This window comes from Pecten maximus, chromosome 16 (assembly GCF_902652985.1).
Source record: "Pecten maximus chromosome 16, xPecMax1.1, whole genome shotgun sequence".
Classification (NCBI taxonomy): Eukaryota; Metazoa; Mollusca; class Bivalvia; order Pectinida; family Pectinidae; genus Pecten; species Pecten maximus.
In genome coordinates, this window is record NC_047030.1 from 13,402,271 (window position 1) to 13,428,884 (window position 26,614).

Sequence of the window (26,614 nt, forward strand, 5' to 3'; positions counted from 1 at the left end):
CATTGTTTTTAATAACAAAATGAAAATTAAAAAAAATACCTTAAAGATTTTTGAGATGTTTTAATTGTATTACATTTATGTACAATCAGAGAAGATAATTGCATATATAGTAAACTGAGCACTTGTTAGAGAAAATGCACTTGTATAATACATATAGTTACCGGGGTCTGGCCCTTTGAAAACATAACATTGTACACAATGTAATGCTATACATTTATTGGCATGTTCTGAGGTCAATATGGGTATTTATTAACCCGAAGTTTGCCTTGATTTATTATAAAGCAGCTCAGTTCAAAGAAAATGTATGACTATTAAACTACGTAATAAAAAACTGTCACGTTGGTTCACTACAAGTATAAAACGGGAGATAAATTAAATATAGTATATGCTCTAGGCTTGTCCTCCCATCCCAATAAAATTTCACATTTAAATATTTATAAAAATGGCTGAATATGGCCTTTTGCATGTTCTCTGCCCGGTATTCGTCCAATACTCGTGTTATCGGATTGCCGAGGCACATCCATCTGAAAATGTACATCTACATTTGATAAGGTGTAGATTTTAAAACCCCAAGATTCGAATGCGGTTAGAAGGTAAATACCGGAAATCCTTCTGAATAAGATCACCTGTACACTTCGATATTTACAAGTATTCTTGTTATACGGCCGAGTAAAACAGATATATATTATCATCAGACAAAAAAATTATAGTATCGTAAAGTAAACGATTCTTTGCAGTTTTTAATAGATAGTGATATTTTGTCTGTATGTACGGCCAAACGCGTTTCTACCTGATTTGTCTGAACCTCCGAGATCTCCGAAGCAACAAAGTTTCGTCTTATATTCGGAGCAACTTATCTCTTCTATTTGTCCTTATCAAATAGGTCATATTGTGCATTTCGGATCTTTAATTTCTATTCTGAATTAAGTTATCTAACTCTTTAGTTTTGGCTGATGATATTCGAATGTGTACATTCGGATTAAGGAAAAACTATCGTTCGAATATGTGCGATCCATATTTCTTGGTGTCTACAGTGTTCTTCCAGAATAACGCACATGTTCATGTCTAAATAGGGTTTCGCTGAACATGTATTTGTCCGGTCTAATGAGGTTCTGTTGTAGTCATGAAAACAAGGTTCAATACTAATTATATCCTTATGTTCTGCCACATTCCAATATTGACCAATATTTTGTGAACGTGGCTGCAGCGTAGTTTGGTTTCTAACGATACAATTGATAGGTTCTACATAACATATAATACTATACCAAACTCCACGATATCGGACACGGATCCAGGAGAGTGGTTCCAAATTATTTTTCATCTTGTTTTAGAGGCACTTATTGCCATTTGTGCCTTTGAGCGAATGAAACGATTTAATATTTGTTATTATTGCGACGGAAAATTGACACAAACTTATTCAATTCGGCGTCTCAACCAATCATTATCCTGGATCCGTTCCCACATACAAATGTACATGTAAACAGTATTAAAAAGACAACATCTAAAATTGTTAAAATTGAAATTGCATACCTGATAAGAAGATATTTGATAAAACAATGTTAAAACACGGAGGAAATATGCAGATGAATCTCCAGTTTTGTCATCTCGATACAACTGTTCAACAATTACAAGGTCAAGGTCACGCGACTACCAAAACAACTGTAGGCACTTGCGACAATCTCTCGAAAACACACTGTAATCTTACATTTCTCCCGTCATCTCTAAGGAGCAGTCGTGATATGCTTTATGAAATTATCCTAAAACACTTGTAGTCATTCCCGTCATATATATTTTAGTTACGAGTGACCTTGACCTGTTTGAATATGAGGTAAAGTACACGTGTACCGATATATATGTGTCCAGCTAACGAACAGTACACCTTTAACATCACATACTCGTACAATACATTTTCTTGTACATTTTTTCAAACTTATATTTTTATACGGTGAACGTGATGTTAACATCAAAACTTGCGAATTATTTAAGTTATCTACAAGATATAAATTAAATTTAGGCCAATGAAGACGACATGACATATAATAACCACTTGGTATTTATTTCGTTACAGCTTTCATTTGCATATTCCCTGACACCAGAAGGTGTTACCGATTCTCGCTATGGGCACGAGAGTTGAACTCTGACCTTTGCCTTGGTGTTATGGAATTCTCTTATTTCGTATTCTTTCCTCACCATAGACGCAAGTCCGTCCTTATCTCTTTGTGGAATGCGAGCGAAACCGATAAATAGTAGAAAGTTAGTAACAAGAACGGGGATAAGAACGGCTAATACAAACACACCGGAAACTGCGCAAAGACAGCCTATTATTTTACCCGCCATATTCCCAGGGTGCATATCGCCGTAGCCAACTGTTGTCATGGTAATGATAGCCCACCAGATGGCGTCTGGTATCGATGGAAACTGGTCCCGGTCGAGGTAAAATACGGAGGTTGAAAATATTAACGCAGCCACCATTAGCAGGAAGACCATTAACATCATATTAGCAAAACTGGCTTTTATGGAATACACAAGTACACGGAACCCTATGAAGTTTTTGATAAGACGAAATAATCGAAAAACTCGAGCAATCTGTATACATTCTACAATATCAAGTAAAGAAAAACTTGTGAATCGTTCCTTCGGGAAAATTGTTTCAAATATCATTATAAGACATTCGGACGATAAAGCGACGATATCAACAATATTTAAAATAGATTTAAAGAATCGTCTTTTTACGGGACAGAAGAGCAAACGGAGCGCAAACTCGAGCGAAAAATATGTCACCATCACATAATCGACTATGTCGAGAAAGTGGTACCGAGAATGTAAATTCGTTGGCAAGGATTTATTAAAATTTGTTATTTGATTAGTCAACATTGTTTTATTTCCTGTTTGTTCGGCATCGTGGCTGTCACGTTTCTCCCGAATCGGGGTTTGTGCACTTCCTGAAATCTCTCGGGATTGAGATTCGTCACTTCCTGTTTTGTCACGTACTTTAGTATTTGGGCTGTCGGAGTTTCCAGACCTTTCCGGTGGGAGTGTCGGTTTGGCAACGGCAACTTTCTTGTTTTCGAACATTTCGTCAAATTTCCCAGGTTCACTCTTGTAGTACTCCTTCCATTCAGATATCTCCAGTTCTCTCTGGAAGGCGGGATGTGTACTAGCACATAGCACAAATATTGAAATTATGATGAAGCAGGCCGAGATACCAACGTAGGCCTACAACATATAACAAATAATATATTATATGTATGCACAATACTGTATTCAATATGATTGTGTTATATAACTGCATGAAATCAAGAAAGGTAGGCACTAATACATTTCTAGTATGTATGGATAGAAATGATCTGGGACAAAATTTTATAACAAAAAGGGCGACAGACACAGAACATATCGAATTTAAACAATGAATGCATTCTGTGACATGTCGTCTACTGACGGAGATAAAACAACACAATGATTCGTGAGATGCAAATGATGATGACCATGGGAACGTTTTTCGATGGACATAATGACCACATTTGCTTACACGATATAGATTTAGACGTGTTTGATACTTGTAGATATTCCTAGTGGTTCAGTCGTCACCACAATAACTCTGATTTAAGATTGTGACTAAACTCGGATTTGACAAAGGTTTGTAGGCAGGTGTCATCGATGAAACCAAAGACGCTTACTCTTGCGAAGCACCTGTTCCGTCTCGTACTTGTTCATGACTCTCCAAACCAATCCATATGTTTGTGTCAATGACACAACGTTAATAAACCTACGGTTGCACACGGGAAATAGATAATATTGTGAATGTGTATTTACCGACTGCATATTGCATCCTACTGTTCACATTCAATACAAAGATCTTATTAATCAAAACAAGCTGTTCCACATCCGCCCGATAGCGCCTTTTAAAGGTATGATGCATTTGACTCTTTCTGCATATCGGCTACTTGGATTAATTGCTTAGATATGTATATCAATGCAACGACATTTAACTAGACAGAAGCTCGTAACTTTATCGCAATTTTACTTATTTTGGATCAAAGGGGAAACATACTACAGATATGCATTGTGCCGGCAGTGCTATCAGATAATGAAACCATTATTCTGGTTAGATTTTCCTCTGGAATGGAATTGACGATACAAAAACACAAAAAGTTTCATAATAAACATGAAACATACCATTTTTTCTATTCTTTTATTTTTATTCATATGTCCATTGAGATTAAGGGTATCACCATTACAGAATAACCCTCGGTTTAGCCGACATGTTTCTATAACAACACACATGTCAGCCTCATATATGTTACATTAGCCAACGACAACAGAAGGGATTGTTACAAAGATATACGCAGATGAAAAAATCCTTCCTTGCACGGATGATTTCGCTGGACAGAAGGTCACGTGCGGTGGCGTGCGCGAGAGATATAAAACCAAGGTTACTAACGATTTGTCCAGCAGACTCACGTTGGAAGCAGAATAATGAGTCGTAGCATAACAGTAAAGCCTTGGTTGAAAGTACTGCTTATGTATGGAGGGCTTTAATAGGGGTATAGCATACAACACAACGACGGTTCTACCAAAACAACTTCCAAATTACAGTTAAAAGCTCTTCCACTTTCTGTAAAGACAGTATGAAACACTATGTGGGGAGATATACCGTCACATTGAACTTTTTTTCATAGTGGTAAGAATGTCTAAGGACAATGATCATTTTTTATATTAAAATGTAAATTTCTTAGAATATATTTCCATATTCATTAGCCATGTTTTCCCAATGAGGTCACTTTGGTAATGCAACATTGGTTACATTTCTTATGTATTGCCATCATGTACTTGTACTATGACCAAATACTGAATACAATGTTAGGGGCCGAAAGTGTGGTTAAACGGGAAGTCAGGGAACTCAAAACAGACTTGACTCAGTGTTAAAAAAGAGAATCTTACACTCATGGCTATGTAATATAGAATTTATTAAACCAGTTCAATAATTGTATATGCCACGAGCCTTTAGGCGAGTGGCATATGAGTATTTTTAACAAGTTTAGTAAATTTCATATTTTATAGCAACAAATGTAAGATTCTATTTATCACATATATTGTATTTATGAAATCTAAGTTGAAACTTTCAACTATTTTTTATATAAGACAGGCAAATTTCCACTCGGGCGGGTTACATTTTCTCTGCTGAGACAATTGTGCAACATACCAGAGTTCGAGATATAGAAATGGGAAGTCCAGACTGTTAAGGTTGTACGGGTCTCCGAGATTTGGTGATGAGAGTTTGTCTGTGCAGAGTGGTATATGGTCTGCGGAAAGCAAGTTTTATTGGTGTACGAGGGATAATGCGTTCTTACGACATTGTATGGTGGTTTGCTGCAGCTAGTTTATTTATGTTGAGTTTAACACCACAATTTGAAATGTCCACAGAAGTTCCTCAGATTGTTTGCTCATTTGTAAAACATTACAGAAGAAATTAATTTCCGATGAATAATGTCTTTCTTTTTGGTACATATTTAGTGTCCTCATGAATGAAGGTAGCTTATACGGGTGCACAGCACAAGTTAGTAGATATCAAAATGTTAGCCATAAGAATGATCTGTATTTGTCGTAATACGAAGACACAATGAAATATTCCTAGTACATTATATTGCCAACTTCATAATTTTTTTCTATAGAATTCTTTGAAGAAGCTTTATTGATATGCTCCATTTCCACTTGTATCGGACTTTCCGACTGGTCGTTCTCATCGTTTTTATAATGAATAAATCCTTTTGCAAGAATGGAACACTTCTCCTTACTAAAACGTAATTTACACCGGTGACATAAGATTCTTGCACATCTAATCTTCCTTTTGCTAGAGTGAATAGTAATTAAAATATAACTTATTACTAATGTTACACTTATAGAATTACATTATTGTTACATGTTCAATTTTACATTCAACCCAATTTAGTTCATTTAAAAGTACATACATTGTAGTAAAAAAACAGGAGGTATTAGACACAAAACATGCTCTGTTTTATTCATTAACATACATGAAAATACACAGCTACTGAAAAATAAATAGGACCACAGAATAAAACAAACTTCCAAACTACATACATGAATAACAACAAACTTTCAACTATATAACTAAACTGCCTGTCAGCTTTCCCCACACATACTTGCTACGTTCACAAATAAAAGCAAACACGCTTTTGCAGTCTAAATGATTTACAAAGATGAGCATAAAATCACAATTTCAATATACAATGTAGGTACTCAAGCATTATCCCTCACAATACTCCAACACTAGATCAAAACGTTCATGCTACATAAACTATACATTTTGGACACACCAATATACACAAGACAACAATTATTTCTTTTTATGATTTGATAAAACACTTTCATCAATACAACAACACGCATTTCTAACTAAGGGATACAAGTCTCGAAATCCACTCAAGCTACACCTGTATGAATGTGGAATTTATATAATTAAATATAGTTTCTTAAATATCCCGTCAGAAAAGAAAAACACTCTCGGTATATAGAAAGGAAGGATGCTTACATATGCTTTCACCTTCCCAATATGTTGACATTTCCATGTGGTGACAATGGAATTTAATTGAAGGGTAGGCCAGGTTTAATATTTGACTTCCAAACCAAACACATGGATATATCAACATTTTACGATCATCTATTTTTACAGTGCTATTTTCGTCAATGTGGAGTCATAGAGAACAGACGAAGCTTTGGGGAATAAGAAGGGTGATTACCATTTTCTCTCATCTGGGTCAAAGTGTTAATTACAAGTATTTCTCGGTGACTTTTATAATCATGTTGGGACATTTAAGCATAGAAATAATGACATGGCAATTTTAGTTTATGGCCGTTTTAAAAAGGTTTGATACAAAAGCAGATGGTGCTGAAATAAGTTTGTCGGAGAAAGGAGACGGAACGTGTCGATAGCTTTAGCCCGGGGCTAGAATGTGTGTTGTCCAACTTGTTCTCAAAATCAACGTAAAATTAAACATGATGCAGTTTCCATTTTAACACCATTTATATCTGATCCTGCTTCCTAGTCTATATACATGATAAATACAATTATATCAGTAATATACAGAGTCATGTTAAAAATTTGTTTTGGACCAGGTAACACATGTTACAAAATGTCAGAGGAAATAAATATATAGTGAATATTTGCAAATATTTAGGGATGAAAAAAAGAGAGGAAATACGTTTTATATCACTGGTTGGTCAATTCAACTGATTGACATTAAGTCCAGGAAGTAGGCCACTGTTCCTCATGCTGCACCAATTTAGAATATACATCTGCATTGCATGTTCGTCTAAAATAGCATTCCCATACATTACGAAATTGATGGGTTAATGTATTCCCTACAATATTTGAACATCTGCTTAGTTCGCCCTCGTTTCTGGATTCCCACACTTTGACCCTTAGCTTCACTGACGATTCCTAGATGGACCAAACGTACGTATGATGGAGTTTATATTTAACATAATTGATATATAAGGAATTATTTGTATCTATTTTCCAACATTCTTAAGGTCATAATAAGATTAGGTTACAGGAAATATTTAGATATTTGACAGTTAAATATCATTTGCAATATAATATATTATGATTCATATTTGTAGGATCATGTTCAGCAGTATGTCTTTTGTAAATTTTGGTTTGTTTTGGTTTAACGTCCTATTAACAGCCAGGGTCATTTAAGGACGTGCCTGGTTTAGGAGGTTGAGGATAGACGGAGTACCCGGAGAAAAACCACCGGCATACAGTCAGTACCTGGCAACTGCCCCACGTAGTTTTCGAACTCTGGGGCCGCGGTGGCCGAGTGGTTAAGGTGTCCCGACACTTAAACACTAGTCTTCCACCTCTGGGTTGCTTTTGTAAATCATTCATGAAACTACTGTTCAATTACAATTACAATGAACCATAGTTGTAAACTATAAAATATCCGTAAATTTAACTTAAAACAATAATAATTAATACAGTCTAAGCACAATTTCTAAAGAAGTAAGATAAACAGCATTGCTACTTCAAGGTCATAGGATCTGCGACATTAATCTGAAAACTGCATCTCTTTTTCAGAGAGATGACTTTGAAGGTGAATAGATAAATTAAAAATACCTTACATTGTTTTGTTTTTATTGTCATAAACGTATTACATAAGGTAATATTGGACATTGTCACCTCTCTCATTCCACATTATGTCGTAGTGATATTCTACATTGTACAATTATTGCCTTTTGTGGAGGTGTACATGAGACTATAAGGACCTGGTCAAGGGTTTGTTCATCGAGGCCGCAGGTCAGTAACGTCTCATGTACACCGAACACAAACTGTTTTGTAATATGGCCAACTAAAATGAATGAAAAAATTCAGTGGCTCAATCCTGTCCAAATCATGTTGACTAAAATTTTCAATGTCGGCATGCAGACTGACCTTTGAAACTTAAATATGGCCAGAATAGTCTTGTTGCACCTATAGTACTTTTCCGTGTGTTCAACAAGTCTTTTTTCTTCAACATATCTTTCTCTTCGTTTATTGTAGCGAAACGTTGTTGGGGTATCTAGTCTGCCATATTATAAACAAAGTGATGCCGAACAATCGTTTGTTTTCACCATTAACACGTTATTGGAAGCAATAGCACGAACAAGTCGGCAATGCCTTTGGAATTTCGCAGCTGGGCTATTTTTAGCACAAACAGGTCTACTCAATAATGTGTACATGTGAGGAAAACGGGAATTGGTCAATGAAAATTAAGGAAACACTCCAGCCATATTAAAAATGTCGTAGTGATATTCTACATGTGTCGTTGTGATGAAATTAAAACACGTGAAGATTTAGGGGAAATACCACAGATCCTATACGTTAAAGGATTACCGTACTTGTGATAATGTACCTGCACCACACACTGCTACAAAAGTACAGACACAGAGGCATATTATAATCTGTGTTATCGGTTGCTCTAAACAGCTTTATGGCTTGTGCCACATGATCTTAGATTCTCGTATTTGAGAACGGCATTTGTCCGATTAAACATTGTTGATGCATATATTCAAATTCTGTAAAAAATGTATATATTGTGTCTGTTCCGATGTTAGGTTGTGTAAGTGCACTCTGACACAACTGGTTGAACGAGCTGACCATATTATATAACAACAACGTTGGCGATTACCGGAGTTTTTATTTAAGGGTTGATTGTCAATTTTGTTGGTTGCATGAATTGATAAAGGGAAGTTAACCTCGTGCAAATGAAGAGAACTGCAAAGCAGTTCATGTACCATTTTATTTTATTACACTGGCATTTGTTTAACCGTTCACAAAATGAAAATGCATTCAAGTTTGAGGCGGTACAAAACTAGATCGCCAATGCCAACAGTGTATTTACACGAAGGAAGAAAAGTTATTCGTCTTTCAGAACAGAAGCGCGCGACCCAAAGTATTCAGCGGGAAATGAAGTAATCTGAGTTATCTAGTTTCATTGAGGCGGAGCGAAGTGAAAATGTTATATTTGTCAAACAGATGACATAACGCACATGCGATATCGGGTTGGTGTTTTGCATATACTGACAGTATGATTACAAGTTCAAGCACGTCCAACTCAGACACATTTGGCATGCTGTCGATTCAGAATGAATGGATTTGAAACTTTGAAGTGAAAGAGACAGAATTTGTGAATATAAACTGACTGTGTGCAACTTTAAACATTGTAAGCAAATGCATGTTAATTATTCAATGCACGTCATGTTCGATTTGGTTTCCGGCATTTTGTTGTTGAGAAACAGATAGCACCACTCGTGGTTGTTTGATGTGGAGGGTTATAAGCTGACTCTTAGCTGTTTTTCAAAGTGACAAATGATTCGAGGTTTAAAGAACATGTTCCATTTTTTATTACTCGAGTTGAATCGTTTACCACAAATTAAAACCACTCCTTGTGTAACCTCTCACAGCTGGGGGTGTTATCAATTGTCAGTAGATATAGTAACTGCATTATTGGAACTTACAAATATGATGACAATAAAGATAAAGAAAATGCACAACATCATTATGTTTTCATCCCGACTTAGTCGTGTAAAAACGTTTCGAAACAATTAACACATCATGCAATAATACCACCCAACACAACCTGTGCACTGTAATACGTAAACGTTGACATTTGATTTGGATTGAGTGGATTGAGTGACGTTTACTATTCATTTTGCTTAGGAATTCGAAATGAACGTGATCAATGTTGATGTGAAACCTAGTAGAAACAAGAACATGCATCAACGTAGCAACTGTACGTCGTTCCCACTCCCACAAATAGTACAATGACATCAATTATGTATACCGCAACATACGTACATATCAGATGCACTCGTTGACACCGTGTCTACTTTACCATAGACAGACGGAAGCGTTCAACGCGACTGATACAAACGTCTGGAAGACATAACACAACTGAACACATACATACACCCTCAACAATAAATGTTCTATGATTTAATTCCAGATGTCTGTCACCCAAGCCATTTGACTTTAGTATACCCTTGATTGAATAATGCCATCCTCAATGTCGAAAACAGCAAGATAACACCGACTTGTTAAGACAACGCCGTCGTTTGAACTCTCAAGAGGTTAAACGATGAAAAAATTAACAGAGAAACTTGAACCTGGACTATTTAAATGATATAAAGATAATAACCCTGGTCTGGAAGCATAATGCGTTTTCTGCAGTAGCGACGACTTTGACCATAAATACCTCAGTCAAACCAATATAATGTCACGCTCTCAAAATAAGAACCAGGCTAGAAACCAATAATTTGATCGTAAGGCGTATCCATAAATGTTATTGTATACCGAAAAATCCATCGTGTAATTTTGTGAAAAGTGCACAAACAAACCAATGCGACAGGTAACAAAACTCATTCCAGATTAAAAACCAAAGATTCAAACTTGCATATATACTTGTACATACATATATGGTGGGGTGAAATTATCAACAAATATCTCAATGTTCAATTAGAAAGATATCTATGTTTATTTTTAAGATATAAAACAAACAATATGTATGAGAAAATTACATTGGCTATATATTCTAAATAAACGTAAAAGACACACCTTTGATTAACGTTTTCAACAAATAATCGATAAACTAAGAACACGCTACGGAAGAAAGACAGTTGCTTCAACCATTTGATGTGTATATTGAATGAAGTCCTACCGTAGTCCCGAAATATCTGACAATGTAAGTAAGTATATCTCTTACTTCCTGTATTAACTTAATGTGAGGAGTATCGTACAGCTGACTACGCTTCTGATATAACTGTTCTTTTTCAAATAAAATGATAAACAAATCTAACTTGTCATGGTGAATGGCCGAATCGGGAGCCGCTGTCGGCTGTTCAGTACAATTACAAAGACATCACGAATTTACATTGAATGGGGACAGTGAAAAGAATGGAACAATGCCAGTGTTACTGTGACGTGATAAGGCCAGGATAAAGTTGTATGGAATATACTATAGATCTAATAATGTCAGTTTCCTTTAGAAAAAACGATCTAATTAGATCACATCAGGCTCAATCAGACTCTTGAGAACAGTAGTAGGATTCGTGGAGCCAAACTATAAGCGTTGAACTAATGCAGAATTTGCTAGAAATGGATCGATCTCTCCCAAGGTTCACGGCGCTACTTTTCCTTTTTTACAATTCAACTATTAGTTTATATTCAGTATTTCACAAATTCGAGAATTATTTCTATTTTTATCATCAATAAACAATATAATGATAACCTTTCGCAAAAATAGTGCAAGCATTAAATTATAATCGATAATCGTGTTATCCGTGTAGTAACAGAGTAATAAGAACACATTTAACTTCAACCAGCAGGATTTGTTAAAATTGTCCATTTTCAAAAGAATCGCGATAACTAGGACTAATTCAGACATAAAAATGCATTGTGAAGTCATTAAAAAGAAAGAAAAAGTTTCGGTTTCTTTAAGCTTTTGATCAGACTGACGAGTCACAGAAGGGCTAAATGATAACTTAGATGTTATTTTTGACATACAATAATCTTTCATTTAAATAACATTCAAATTAAATGTAGTAATCACTTGCGTGTGTTGGTACAATATTTTCTGTTTCTTCATGATATATTTCTCTCCTCTGGAATCTCCCAACAAAACATTATCTCAAAAACGTGGGGTAAGGTGCGATGATATTGACAGAGGACGCATAACTGAAATTCAAAGTACAACAAAATTGCTTATCATTTTGACGAGCTTGAAGCACGAGCAGCAGAAATATCCTGGTTTTCTAATAAAAACAAAAACAAAAAACACACATGCAGATCTGGCGCCAAGATGATGTATTATTTCTGATGTCATATCTAAATGGAAAGTTTGGAAGCAATTTATAACGAGTTTTTTTTATAGATACATTCCAGATTTCATAATGCAGTGAAATATAAAAAGGTTACGATTGATAGTCTATATCATACAAGGCTTTTTATCGGTAACATCAGTAGCAGGGTTGTTCTGTACATAACAGTCAGTACTCCAATGGCAACAATGCAGAGTAATTGACAAAACGAAATCTTGGAATAATAAAAACACAATTTTAGATCATTGATATATCGAATGTTAAACTTGTAAGATAATATGAATAATAGAATACAATAGAAATAAACCGAGGTCTTCTTTCATTTTTTGTTCGTTGCAGCGAATTTACTCAATACTATGATAATACACATACTCTACCGAAATATCGGTCTTTGGTTTTGATACCAACATCGTCTAACCAGCCTTGCCTTGGTTGTACACGAAAATTATCTGAAATTACTGAGCTTCATTGCAAAATGTGTTTGTAATTTAAATATGCCACCGTAGTCTATTTTCGTTTTATTTCTTTTGGTACAAGGATGACAGGACCTCCTCTGAGTAATTTTTCAATCAAAATCACTCTGAAATGTTATAGTCACAAGACAAAATTGTTAAACGCAAGTCCAAAGAGAATGTCAAAATATAATCATGACAAACTTACAAGGGTTGGTTGCAAATGATATCACGATTTCCGCGGTAAATGTAGACAAACAACGAGATAAAATAGAATAAAATATTTTTAAAGTACAGGCTGATGTGGAAAACAAGGTCTTCATCATAACGTCGTTGGAAGATATGCTGTTTTTATATCGACGATATATATACACGTTGTTATGCCCGATGATGTTGTTGAAGATGCGAAAAGGCCTAATATCAGTTAGTTGTGACTCTCATTTACAAGGTTGTTGGTCGATGCCAACAATCAAGCATGCGACGCTTTCTCTTTTGGATTGCCAGGTCTTATTTTACATGTGTTTTTCATTTACCGCTTTGTTAATATTTCCTTAACTTATATTCTGTCATCTTCTATCGATTTGAGTTATATTCGTTTTATACATTAGTATTCCTTACTTTTTTTTTTAAATGGTAGTACAATTGGTTTAGTTTGGTTTGTCTTGTTTAACGTCCTATTAACAGCCAGGTTTATTTAAGGACGTGCCAGGTTTTGGAGGTGGAGGAAAGCCGGAGTACCCGGAGAAAAACCACCGGCCTACGGTCAGTATCAGGCAATGTGGGTTTCGACCTCGCAACCCAGAGGTGGAGGGCTAGTGATCAATTGTCAGGAAAACTTAACCAACCACCCATTGCTGCCCCTCTGGTAGTACAAAATGACGTCGCTGTTTGTATCGATTCTGATTGGCTGATACAGCAGCGTAATAATAAATCATTTCATAGAAAAAAAGTACCTTTTCACAGGGATGGTTTACAGTTAAGTACACATTTAAGAACTAATCTAATCATATTTGTTAGGTTATGGAATTATACAACACAAAAACGGTGCGGCAGTGTACATATATGTACTTTCATGATGAGCCTTTCAAATAACACCACCTGTTTAAATTTCTACATGCATATAAAGTACATATGCTACTAACATGTTGCTGGTATTTCTGTAGACAGCGAGAAAATGAACAATTAGCACAAGAATGCTTAAGGGAAATGGGGAACGTTGAAATAACAAAAGACAGGGTCGACTATCTAATATAACGGGATCAGGAGTAGAAGCCTACACGATGCGATTTAAGCCTTCCCAGAGGTCGTGTGGTCGTGGGAAGCGTGCTTGATCCATTGACGTCACAAGATACAAAACAAAGTATGATAAAATGACTTCGATCGATAGGGTAAATGTAGCGACGGAAGAACCCCAGGGAAAACGGTAACACGTCATAGCGAATGAGTTAGGCAGATTTTCCTTGTACTCGAGCTTAACATTCTACCGCAAATTAGAATTGTCAAATAATAAGATTTCCACTCTCGTATGTATTGTAGCGACAGGAGGAGGAAAATAGGCGCCAGGATTTTTTGTAGCAACCCTTTAAAACAAACTATTTATTGTTTATTTAATGCCATCATTTCCTAGCAGTTATCTAAGATTAATAAAGGACAAAACCGCTGAAGGATATTTATCTACCATCATTGTTGAACATGTGCTGAATCCATATATAAAGATGCTAATTTGTTGTTTCTTTTGTACAATCCTTTGACTGCAGATACATTTGTATAACAGATTTTCAGTGACACCTTGGTGTGAAATTATATTTGCTTAAACATGATTAAAAATAAAAACAGTTACATGTATTTATTCACTCCATATTGGAAACCGGTTCAGAATAACGTAACTAATCCTACAGCTCTGTGTGGATGGACAAACTATCGACGTTCTCACGGTAAATGTATCTGCTGCACATGATATTTACATCCTCTCTGCAATATGGAATTAAAATATTGGTAGACGGAATATGGATTCAATCTAGATTAATGTATACGTAAGCCACATGACTTCCGCAAACTCACACCAGGGTTTCGGTGAGGTTGCTATACTCAGGCCACAATAGTCCGCCGTTGGTGACAAACATTCAATTCTCGTTCTTTCGACCGAAACGCGAGAGAGCGAGAATACAAACACAGGGCTCGCTGTCGCATTTTATCATACGAGAAAGTGGAAATGTTAACCGCGTCAGATAGGACAACATCCCAACGCCGCCATCGGAACACATAAAGCACACTGCCATATTTACAATGTTGAAATACTCGAACATTGTCAGGCTTACATAGGATACTGGCTGCTCTTGAAAGCGCATCCCTATTCCCATGGACATTAACAATAGTTGTACGCATTCTACAATATTTTTTTTAATTAGTTGTGTGTTCTGATTGTATTGTTAATTAACCAAATTAGTTGAATACGTAAATAATGTATTTCCTTACAATACCTCCTGTACGTGGTATCTCCCCTCTGGCTGTACATTTGTACATTCTGTATTAACGCTCGCGTCTGAGTAGCCAGAACGTCTTTTCATTCAAGAAAATATATTGACATTTCATTTCATATGAGTAGCCAAACACAATTTAAACCGTTCTCCAATTTGCCTACCTTTTTACCGACTTTGTTAAGTACCTAGTTACAAGGTATATAACCGATATATCCCAAAGATATTGACTAGTTTATAATGCTGCTATATTGTATAATTGGATTAACATGTTGCTTCATGGATATGATGGATCTGATAAAGAAATAAATACATTTTATTACGATGTATATCAGAGTGCATTGCACATTAATGACACTGCATGATTTGTTAGAAAATAATTTTTGCAAACATGGTCCAAGTTGTTCAAAAGGATTCAGGTAAGTCACAGTTTAACAACATTTTTGAAATCCTTATAAATTAACTAACTTGATCAAAATGTATAAAACTATAACACACATCATTCTCTTCGTGCCGGCCAATTTTAAAGAGTTCAAACATACAGATTTTGAAGGAAAGGGGAATTGAGATTTTCACTAATGAAGTAATTAAACCAATCATCTTTTGAATAACTATGCTCGTGGTTGGGACATGGTGACACGTTATATGTATTTGATTGATAATTAAAAGCATTGCAGTATAATTTGGTAAATTACTACGACTGTGTTCTGTTGTAATCATCATTATAGATGGAGAGTGAATCATGCTAGAGAATAATTGCTTATAAATATTATAGATATTGAGTCTATCTTTATATCATTACAAAATCTCAGCTTAGTCAGAATCGGCATCGTTGAAAAATATAATGAAAGGGGACTCTTATCTTCATTCTCATCAACTTTGTTTTCTGCAGAAGCATAGAACTAACAAAATGGTTTTAACGTGAATGTGAAATTATTTGACAATTAATTCGCTTAGTGAAACTGACAGTATGCGCAAGGTGATAAGTCTAGCGTTTGATTATCGAATAAAACAGGGATATAAAATACATAGGATTTATTAAAGTGTCCCGTGTTCATTTCCCTATAATAATAATGAAAGACTCTCTGTAAGAGATACGTGATATATACTTCACAAGGAGATCAATTAATCATTTCCTCATCGTGGTCATCTCTATCTTCGTGTTATTTTAGGCTACGTTACTGTAACACTTTTTGACATTACTATTTCGACAAGTCGTTAATTTTGTTTAGCTAACCCGACTTTTACACATGTCGAGATTAATAATTACCACCTGTCTAGTCAAATCATTATTATAGAGATATTGATTCATTATATCGACATGAGCTTAATTTAGCTCATTAAAAGTCACATTAGTAAAACAAAATAATATTACTGTCGCAATAGCTACAAGCATCACAAAAAATCGTGATACTGCAACACGATTTTATGAACACCGTTGCAGAAATATGCCATTATATGGTCAAATAAGTCTTCATTTTCAGAGTTTTGAATAAAAAAATTAACAAAAAAAAAAAAAAAAACACACAAAAAAAACACAAAAAAACCCCACAAAAAACCCCCCACAAAAAACAGCTACCGTACTTGATACTTTTCTCCATAGTAACGTAAATTTGCTGAGCCTCTCAATAAAATTATTTAATCTGCTTCGTCAAATGCTGATAAACAACCTGATCGGCTTACTAAATCATATCTCTTGCTTCACACGACATAGCATGACATATTTTCCCGGGATTCTGGTCGATTTTCCAGCGATCGAGAGGCATTCCGCGTATAATGTACATACGTAGTAGCCATAATGACCGTTCTTGGCATACTTACAAACCCAAAGTCTGTGTTTCACCCCCTGTCAAGTCAACTGAAATACCATCTAGACAGATTGTTTGTTCAAAGAAGTCGTATATTTCTGATTGTAATCGATATTGAAACCGACACGCAGCTGGCTCGCGTCATCCGTAAATCCTCTTTGGCTTCATGTATCTCTAGATATTCCATCTAACGCGAGCAATGAACAGAGAGTATGGCTTCACACAGTCATAAGCGGATAAACGACATAGAATAATAAAAAAAAACCAAGCAAAACCCGGAAGAGAAATCCGGAATTTACCTTCTCAATAGTGGTGCTATTACATTTTGCCATTTTCTTATTTCCACGAAGGAAGTTATTTATGAAAAAAATATTATAATGTTCACATATTTTTTTTCATATATAACATATGTAAACTATTTGCTACGAACGTATAAAGAGGATAATTAGGAGTATTTTGTCAGTGTTGACTAGATTGATGTCGTCTTTATTTGTAACTTGTGCCATAAATACTTAATCTCCCGTACCTTGGAAGGCTCGAATGTAATTCATATCAGGCTGACAACGTTTTTCATAGTGACATCTACATGAATGAATATATTTCGGCGAAACTTGCACTTTTCAAGCTTGATATCTACATGACTGAATATATTTCGGCGAAATCGCAACATTTTTTCTCTTCCAAGCAATTGTCGAGGAACATTCAATTTTCACAGAATGCGTGATTTGTGCGCTATATAGTACAGCTGGAATAGCCCCAATGATTCTGACAATCTTCCCGCTAGGGGCGAATGATAGTAATAATTTCTTGCTACATGAAAACTCTAAAATCGCCTGGGAGCGCACGTCTGAGATTGTTTTTCACTATTCAGACGTAACGAGTTTATCGAAAAGCGTACATATATAGGAAGAACAATTATCTGTATACTACCTTACATAGGTACTGTATCTCAGCTGTCACAGGTTGTGGTAGATATATTCATCAACTTTCTTTTCTACCTCAGAGTAAAGTCTCGCGAGATTTCACGTCACTCGGGCTAAAATGCATAACTTCAACGAGAATAACATCACGTGAATTTTTACAGTGGGCATTTTAAACATGCCAATGGAATCTGACACATAGGTAGAAATCTGATTATACTACATATAAATGTTTGATTTCATGTTTATTGGAATGGTAAGGTAGTGTACAGATATATGTTCTTTCGATTTATATGCGTTATCTACATGTATATATCGGGCCGGATCCGAGTAATTTGGCATTTTCATATAGCAGGGAGTATCATCCGCCCCTAGCAGTATACTTAGCAGATAGATGGCCTGAATCATTGGGACAACGCTGGACATGCAGGGTCATCATTTAATGATGTCGACCCTTAGTTCCGGAATTACTATATTTACAATCAAGTTCGTATTATATATCTTGAGCGGAAGTAAGTTAATGCGCATGTCTATGAGATCATCAATGAGTTATCCGGGGCGGTCATCTCCGAGAAATTTTGCGGATACGTACAGTCAATACTTAACAGTTCGATGAACTCACGTTTTATGACGTCAACGCTGAACTGTTTTTCCTTAGTAACTAGAGAATCTGTATATCTCAAAGGTATTATGATGCGTGGTGTAGAGAGATACTAGTGCTGCTAACTGTCACAGAGTTGAGTTGTTAATAATCCCATGGTCCTCTTGCTTGACATTAAGATAGGTAAGAAAACAATGATGAACTTTCATTTCCCAGTGTCGGAATCCTGCACACAATGACAAGTAATGGTACGAGGGATAGAAACTATTTTATACAATATCACTAATTACCAAATTGATTACATTATGAAGTGACTGGACCTCCCCTTTCTATATTTATCCCATTAAACCAATATCAATTTTTCCTAAAGTAGTTTTCATGATTTTCAAACTTTTGGCTCTAAGACTCAGCAAAGATTTATAGAAGGGCGAAACAATTGATTGTATATGGATGTTATATACGAATTGTACAAAAGATTCCATGTAATAGCAGCTTTATGGGGAAAAAAATGAGAGATATAGAGCTAAAATGAATTAGATTTCTGCACCATACATCCGTTTGTTCGTCTTTGTGAACCGCTTTGACATGGCTATGTTGCTGCGGTATATAAAACTCCAAGGTATTATGTTGTTAGTGCAAGTCTCGTCAGTTATAAAGGCATTTTGTGTTAATGATAGGAGGCGACCGAAAACCAAACTCGACATAGATCAACAGAAATGCCGAAAACCTGAATGCGGATAACCAAAAGATAATTAAATAAACTTCATATTTTTACTTAATTTTATAATTTAAAATGAATTTTCAATATTGCATTTCAAAAGAACATTGAGTACATATTTAAAGAATTCGGTATACTGCATATATAACTACATATATGTTTTAGTAAGGAAGTATTTCTAGTGAGAAAAAATTGTACGGTATCCTTGTTAGTTATAGCTATCTGCTGTGAGAAGTTGAGAAATACGACTAAATTCTAGCGCCATAATCGTACTGGACCATTTCCAAACAAGGCCAGGTGTAATGATATCCCGGGATACAGGTCACGTGGTAGGTCCATCAGTAAGTGACATCATAGCACATGCAATCTATCTTTCTCTAGTAAAGCACTCTTATCTTTGCAAAAACAACCTCTGTCTTCCATAAATAATTGGTAGAGCAATTTTTACTTCATATTAATCTAAAGTAACTAGTAAACAAAAGCAAAAAAAAAACAAAAAAAAAAAGAAAAAAAAAAAAAACAACCCATCTTTCATGATAATTCTGTACTACAAGAGTAAGGTGAATGTATCTAACTACAAATTTTAACAGTTTTTGTGCCTTGCTGTTTGTCTATTTCGTTGAGTTTTATTTCAGCGCCTGTTTCTAGATTTTTCTATTGCATGTAGGACATGATAGAGGACCAATTTAACGTCATGCATAACTGTGTAGTTACGATATGAGATAAAAGTTTATCATGTAAATCACAAATGTCATAAAGGTACTGAGCTCGTCTGGGATACTCTGTACATATGCCTTTGTATATAAATACTCAAAACAACTCTAATAAGACTAGCATTACACTCAGAATGCAGTTGGCTATCTTAAATAGTAGGCTGTAGCCTCTGACCATTCTGTAGTCTCTGACTACTGTCCAGTCTCCGACCACTAGCCAGTCTAATTACCCTTGGCCAGAAACACATACATGTACTCCGTCTAGCCGCTCCATCATTCTACCAGGGTCTGCCAAAACGATCAAATCGGACATCCCTTGTGGATAGCCGTAATTTTGTATTCGCACATCTTGTCGAATATTACTTAATCAAACGGATGATGTTCCCGTGCGAACTCTGCCATTCTAGCTGACCGCAAATCCTCTCCATCACCAAATAGAATCTGATTCCCGTATAATTCCTCAGACAAGCTATCGCTTGGATTATAGAGCCCGCAGTCATCTGTTTCAAAGTTTATATTGAATTAGGTTTTTTTCCCTTGTCATTAATTCATCCACACCCGCATTGTATGTTTTACATGTAATTCACACTCACCCCACTTCTACAATCTATTTTACGCGCCGATTTTCTAGTTTTTTTCAGACAACACACATTACGTGTACCGTTCTAACTGATATTGACAATTCAACACAAAAGCCGATATTACACGTGCTTTTTAAATGCAATCTAAGATCCGGGTTCACTACGATTTTATCGTGTCCCAGTGGAGCGTAAGGAAACGTGGCGCCAAATGAAATGATTATGTTTGGTATCAAAACATAAAGAAATGAAAAGAATGGATTGTCATGAATCCTAGCCAAGTCTAAGAATGGATGCCTTTAAAAAAAAAAATTAGGAGGTACATTAATACCGCGGAGAAGATTAACGGAGTCGAAGGCTACAAGGTGGCGCTATGGAGGTATCAGAAGTGCGCGAAGGCGGGTAAGCGGCATGCCGCTGTATAAAGGTTTGCGTTGCGCTGGTATCTGAAGAGCGCGAAGGTGGATAACATGCATACTGCTGTATAAGGTGGCGCTGCGCCGGTATCAGAAGAGCGTGAAGGCGGATTAGCTGCATGCTGCTGTATATGAAATTAAATTCGGTTGTTTCCTTAAGTACATATGTATTCGTGTGCATAGCGCACCTTGGTGGACATCGGGGTGGATATCACGTGATGTAAGGCTATATAAGGCACGCACGTGGATAGTGCGCTCTTTCGAGTTCGTTGCTCACCACATAACCACGTACATTGATTTATTGTTGCGTGGATAGTTTCTTCTTTAAAGTTATCCTGTCATTTTTGCTCGAAAATAGAGTAATTATAGCCGTAGGTAATATGCCTGTAAGCAGGGTTATAGGTTGTTTTTGTTATGTGTAAGAGGGTGTTGACATTGTTGTTTTATGTGAATAAATGAGCAACGAGCTGTTATCCCATTTATGTTTGTGTTATTCATTTGAGTTTAATTATGTTATGTTCGGATGAATGTTATGAGGGAGAACATAAAATGTGCTGCGCCGGTATCAGAAGAGCGCGAAGGTGGAGAATTACTGATGGAGTGAGAGAACATTTTACGACCCGATCACAGAGGTTGACATTGAGAGTGAGGTTCACTAAACTCACTTTTGTCTATTGAGCAATTACCTTATAACCTTCTTTTTGTAGTCTTTCGGATATATGTCCATTATGGAATGCCTAATTGCATCATGAATAACAACAAATTTTAGCAACGCTTTTGATGGTGCCGGGGTATTCAAAGGTTAGATGTTTGATATTTTTCGTTTTTGATTTTGATTATTGACACTGACTAATCTTAATATCTTTGGTCATCAGGTCAGAACGTCGATATCTATTATGTCAACTGAAGTCAACGCAGTCCAATCATGGGCGTATAACAAAGAAAGCATAGGGACGAATATGGCTACACATATCTCTATCTAACACTTTGACGAATAAATCAATAATGAAAGAATAAATACATCACTTAGGCGCATTACGACAACGCATGGGCGCAAAGCCAACAGAGGGATGCGTAGAGTCTAAATATATAAAACGTCAAAGGTAAATTTAGAAATGGCACATGTCAATGTTTTTATCTAACACACATCAATGTTTTATCTAACACACATCGATGTTTTATCTAACACACATCAATGTTTTGTCTAACACACGTCAATGTTTTTATCTAACACACGTCAATGTTTTATATCTAACCACACGTCAATGTTTTTATCTAACATATGTCAAGGTAACAACGCTTCCTTAGATAGGTATGTCGATCTTATAAATACTAACTTAATCATAAGTAAGTCTTGCGAAAACACTTCATGAAATATTCAGGGATGTTTGGATATAAAAGAATGCACTTGCCAAAAATATTTAAACAAAACAGCCCAGTATTTACGATCAGACGGCTTTTCTCGCAAGCTCATGCATGCATTATGTATTGACACGCAAGCGTACCCAGTGCCAGACTATTAACCTCGCTTTCATTCGAAGATGACGTCTACATGTACTGTAAGTAAGCTATCAATCATGTGTACGGATTTATCTCTGCCTTCCAGATAAGATCCAAGAAGACGCGTATAATGCAAAGGAAAGGTTTGAGTACATGTATGAGTACGATTTGTGTAGAGCAGAGAGTAATGTTTTGTAAGGTTAACACAAGTACAATGATAAGTACAAAGTTAACATAATTAAAAAGTACAAACGTAAGTACTAAGTATAAACACAAGTACAAAGTACTGTTAACACGAGCTTGAAGTACACCGCAAACAGTACAAAGAACGGTTAACACAAGTACAAAGTAAGAAATTACAGTGACAGTCATGGAACTGATACACGTAGGTAAGATATTACAGTGACGATCAGAGAACCGATACACGTAGGTAAGATATTACAGTGACAATCAGAGAACTGATACACGTAGGTAAGATATTACAGTGACAATCAGAGAACTGATACACGTAGGTAAGATATTACAGTGACACTCAGAGAACTGATACACGTAGGTAAGATATTACAGTGACAATCAGAGAACTGATACACGTAGGTAAGATATTACAGTGACAACCAGAGAACTGATACACGTAGGTAAGATATAACAGTGACAATTAGAGAACTGATACACGTAGGTAAGATATTACAGTGACAATCAGAGAACTGATACACGTAGGTAAGATATTACAGTGACAATCAGAGAACTGATACACGTAGGTAAGATATTACAGTGACAATCAGAGAACTGATACACGTAGGTAAGATATTACAGTGACAATCAGAGAACTGATACACGTAGGTAAGATATTACAGTGACAATCAGAGAACTGATACACGTAGGTAAGATATTACAGTGACAATCAGAGAACTGATACACGTAGGTAAGATATTACAGTGACAATCAGAGAACTGATACACGTAGGTAAGATATTACAGTGACAATCAGAGAACTGATACACGTAGGTAAGATATTACAGTGACAATCAGAGAACTGATACACGTAGGTAAGATATTACAGTGACAATCAGAGAACTGATACACGTAGGTAAGATATTACAGTGACAATCAGAGAACTGATACACGTAGGTAAGATATTACAGTGACAATCAGAGAACTGATACACGTAGGTAAGATATTACAGTGACAATCAGAGAACTGATACACGTAGGTAAGATATTACAGTGACAATCAGAGAACTGATACACGTAGGTAAGATATTACAGTGACAATCAGAGAACTGATACACGTAGGTAAGATATTACAGTGACAATCAGAGAACTGATACACGTAGGTAAGATATTACAGTGACAATCAGAGAACTGATACACGTAGGTAAGATATTACAGTGACAATCAGAGAACTGATACACGTAGGTAAGATATTACAGTGACAATCAGAGAACTGATACACGTAGGTAAGATATTACAGTGACAATCAGAGAACTGATACACGTAGGTAAGATATTACAGTGACAATCAGAGAACTGATACACGTAGGTAAGATATTACAGTGACAATCAGAGAACTGATACACGTAGGTAAGATATTACAGTGACAATCAGAGAACTGATACACGTAGGTAAGATATTACAGTGACAATCAGAGAACTGATACACGTAGGTAAGATATTACAGTGACAATCAGAGAACTGATACACGTAGGTAAGATATTACAGTGACAATCAGAGAACTGATACACGTAGGTAAGATATACAGTGACAATCAGAGAACTGATACACGTAGGTAAGATATTACAGTGACAATCAGAGAACTGATACACGTAGGTAAGATATTACAGTGACAATCAGAGAACTGATACACGTAGGTAAGATATTACAGTGACAATCAGAGAACTGATACACGTAGGTAAGATATTACATTGACAATCAGAGAACTGATACACGTAGGTAAGATATTACAGTGACAATCAGAGAACTGATACACGTAGGTAAGATATTACAGTGTCAATCATAGAACTGATACACGTAGGTAAGATATTACAGTGACAATCAGAGAACTGATACACGTAGGTAAGATATTACAGTGACAGCCATGGAACTGATACACGTAGGTAAGATATTACAGTGACAATCAGAGAACTGATACACGTAGGTAAGATATTACAGTGACAATCAGAGAACTGATACACGTAGGTAAGATATTACAGTGACAATCAGGGAACTGATACACGTAGGTAAGATATAACAGTGACAATCAGAGAACTGATACACGTAGGTAAGATATAACAGTGACAATCAGAGAACTGATACACGTAGGTAAGATATCACAGTGACAATCAGAGAACTGATACACGTAGGTAAGATATAACAGTGACAATCAGGGAACTGATACACGTAGGTAAGATATAACAGTGACAATCAGAGAACCGATACACGTAGGTAAGATATTACAGTGACCATCAGGGAACTGATACACGTAGGTAAGATATTACAGTGACGATAAGATAAGTTATACACTTAGGTACCCAGTTGTAAACAAATCTACTTTTGAGGTCTTCCTTCTTGCGATAGACCGCATATATATAAATTGCAGACTAGTTTGTATACTGCATTTCGTATCATCTGGCTACGCAACGGCTACTATGACTGATTTAAATGCATAATTGCCTGTGTTTGCCAGCTATTCGTTCAAATCCTCATTTATTGGATAGTTTTATGCTACATTTTCAAAAAAACAAAAAACAAAAACCAAAAAACCTACTATTGGACTTGGAATCATCATCAAGATTTCATCTTTCTTAGATACTATTAAAAAAAAAGTTGCTCAACAAGTTATTTAACTAATGAAGATTGAAATTATTGAATGCAATCCAAACATACATCCCAGGAATGAAACCTTACCTTCGCCGTTGTAGAGGATGTCGGGTCGTCCAAAATGTCCCAGACCTTTTTCCTAAATCTCTCCCACTTGGTGTTACTAAGGTGGATACCTTTGTCTATAAGGGCGTTCTTTGTTTCTACCTCCTCCATTGACTTCAGCAACGCCTGGTCGGAGAAGAATGATATGAACCTCATGTTGCAGCATCGCGATAATCGTTTAGGGTCGATCTTCCAGAATTGTAGTTCCCTGCTGAAGACTGCCGGGCAGACAGAAGTAGGCATGTGCAGTTCTCCATGAGTGAAATACCATAAAATGGCGCTGAAACACTGGGCATGACCCTCAATGTAATACTCTTCATGCACGTCGCTCTCTATTTTTATAGCCTTTTCTAAGCAAGATGGCGGAAGACGGCGGAAGGTTCCACGTTTGAGGTGGTAAACCGTCCCACTTATATTTATAACGACAGGGTCACCGTTTATGTTAAGAAATGTGTTTGGCTGATGCATTTGTCTATCTAAACTACAACCCGACATTTGTACCCAAGGTGTGAAGAGACCACAGTCTCGGTTTTAAGTAGAAATCGTTGTTTCAGCTGGACTTCCTATTAACACAACCGAATTATTCCGCATCACAAGTTTACATGTAAATGTCATCCATATCTAGAGTTAAGGTCCAGTGGACAGCAATAGATCAACACGTCATATGTCCCCAATCGTATTCAGCGGAATTGTTAAGGAACAGCTAATTTGCACACAATCGAAGAAGCTAGTTTTTGATGACGAGAAAACAATTCAATAGATAGCCTTTACTGGCAAATCCGGAAGGTCACCTCTTGGCGCGTGAGACAAAAGCTATTCCGTCAAGGTTAATCAAACACGGGACTAGCGGGGAAGTCATTCTTCAATGACCGATCCACTGGAGGATGCCTATTCGATAACACAGCTTCCACGTCAGCGTTTTAATGTCATTGTCAGTAATTCACGTTTCATTAATTGAAATACAGATAAACATCAACGGCACAATGTGAAGCAGTGCGCGTGTATGTCAGCATACATACCACGGGGGAGTATTGCCAGTTAATTGTTTATACAGCTCCCTGTCAATCAGTCAGCCAGGTTCTAATGGTCACATGTTCGGATAAATCCATAGAACTAGAAAAAAGAACTGGTGTTGCTT

General features: G+C 36.2%; 1 protein-coding gene across 1 annotated transcript; it reads right to left on the bottom strand.

Annotated features, from left to right (window-relative positions):
- Nucleotides 1-40: 40 nt before the first annotated feature.
- On the bottom strand, nucleotides 41-25,971 carry LOC117344651 (potassium voltage-gated channel protein egl-36-like). Its single transcript, XM_033907478.1, has 2 exons — nucleotides 25,459-25,971; nucleotides 41-3,216 (listed from the first exon to the last, which is right to left on the bottom strand). The coding sequence occupies exons 1-2, from the start codon at nucleotides 25,969-25,971 to the stop codon at nucleotides 2,116-2,118; spliced, it is 1,614 nt and encodes a 537-aa protein (XP_033763369.1). The 3' UTR covers nucleotides 41-2,115.
- Nucleotides 25,972-26,614: the final 643 nt, after the last annotated feature.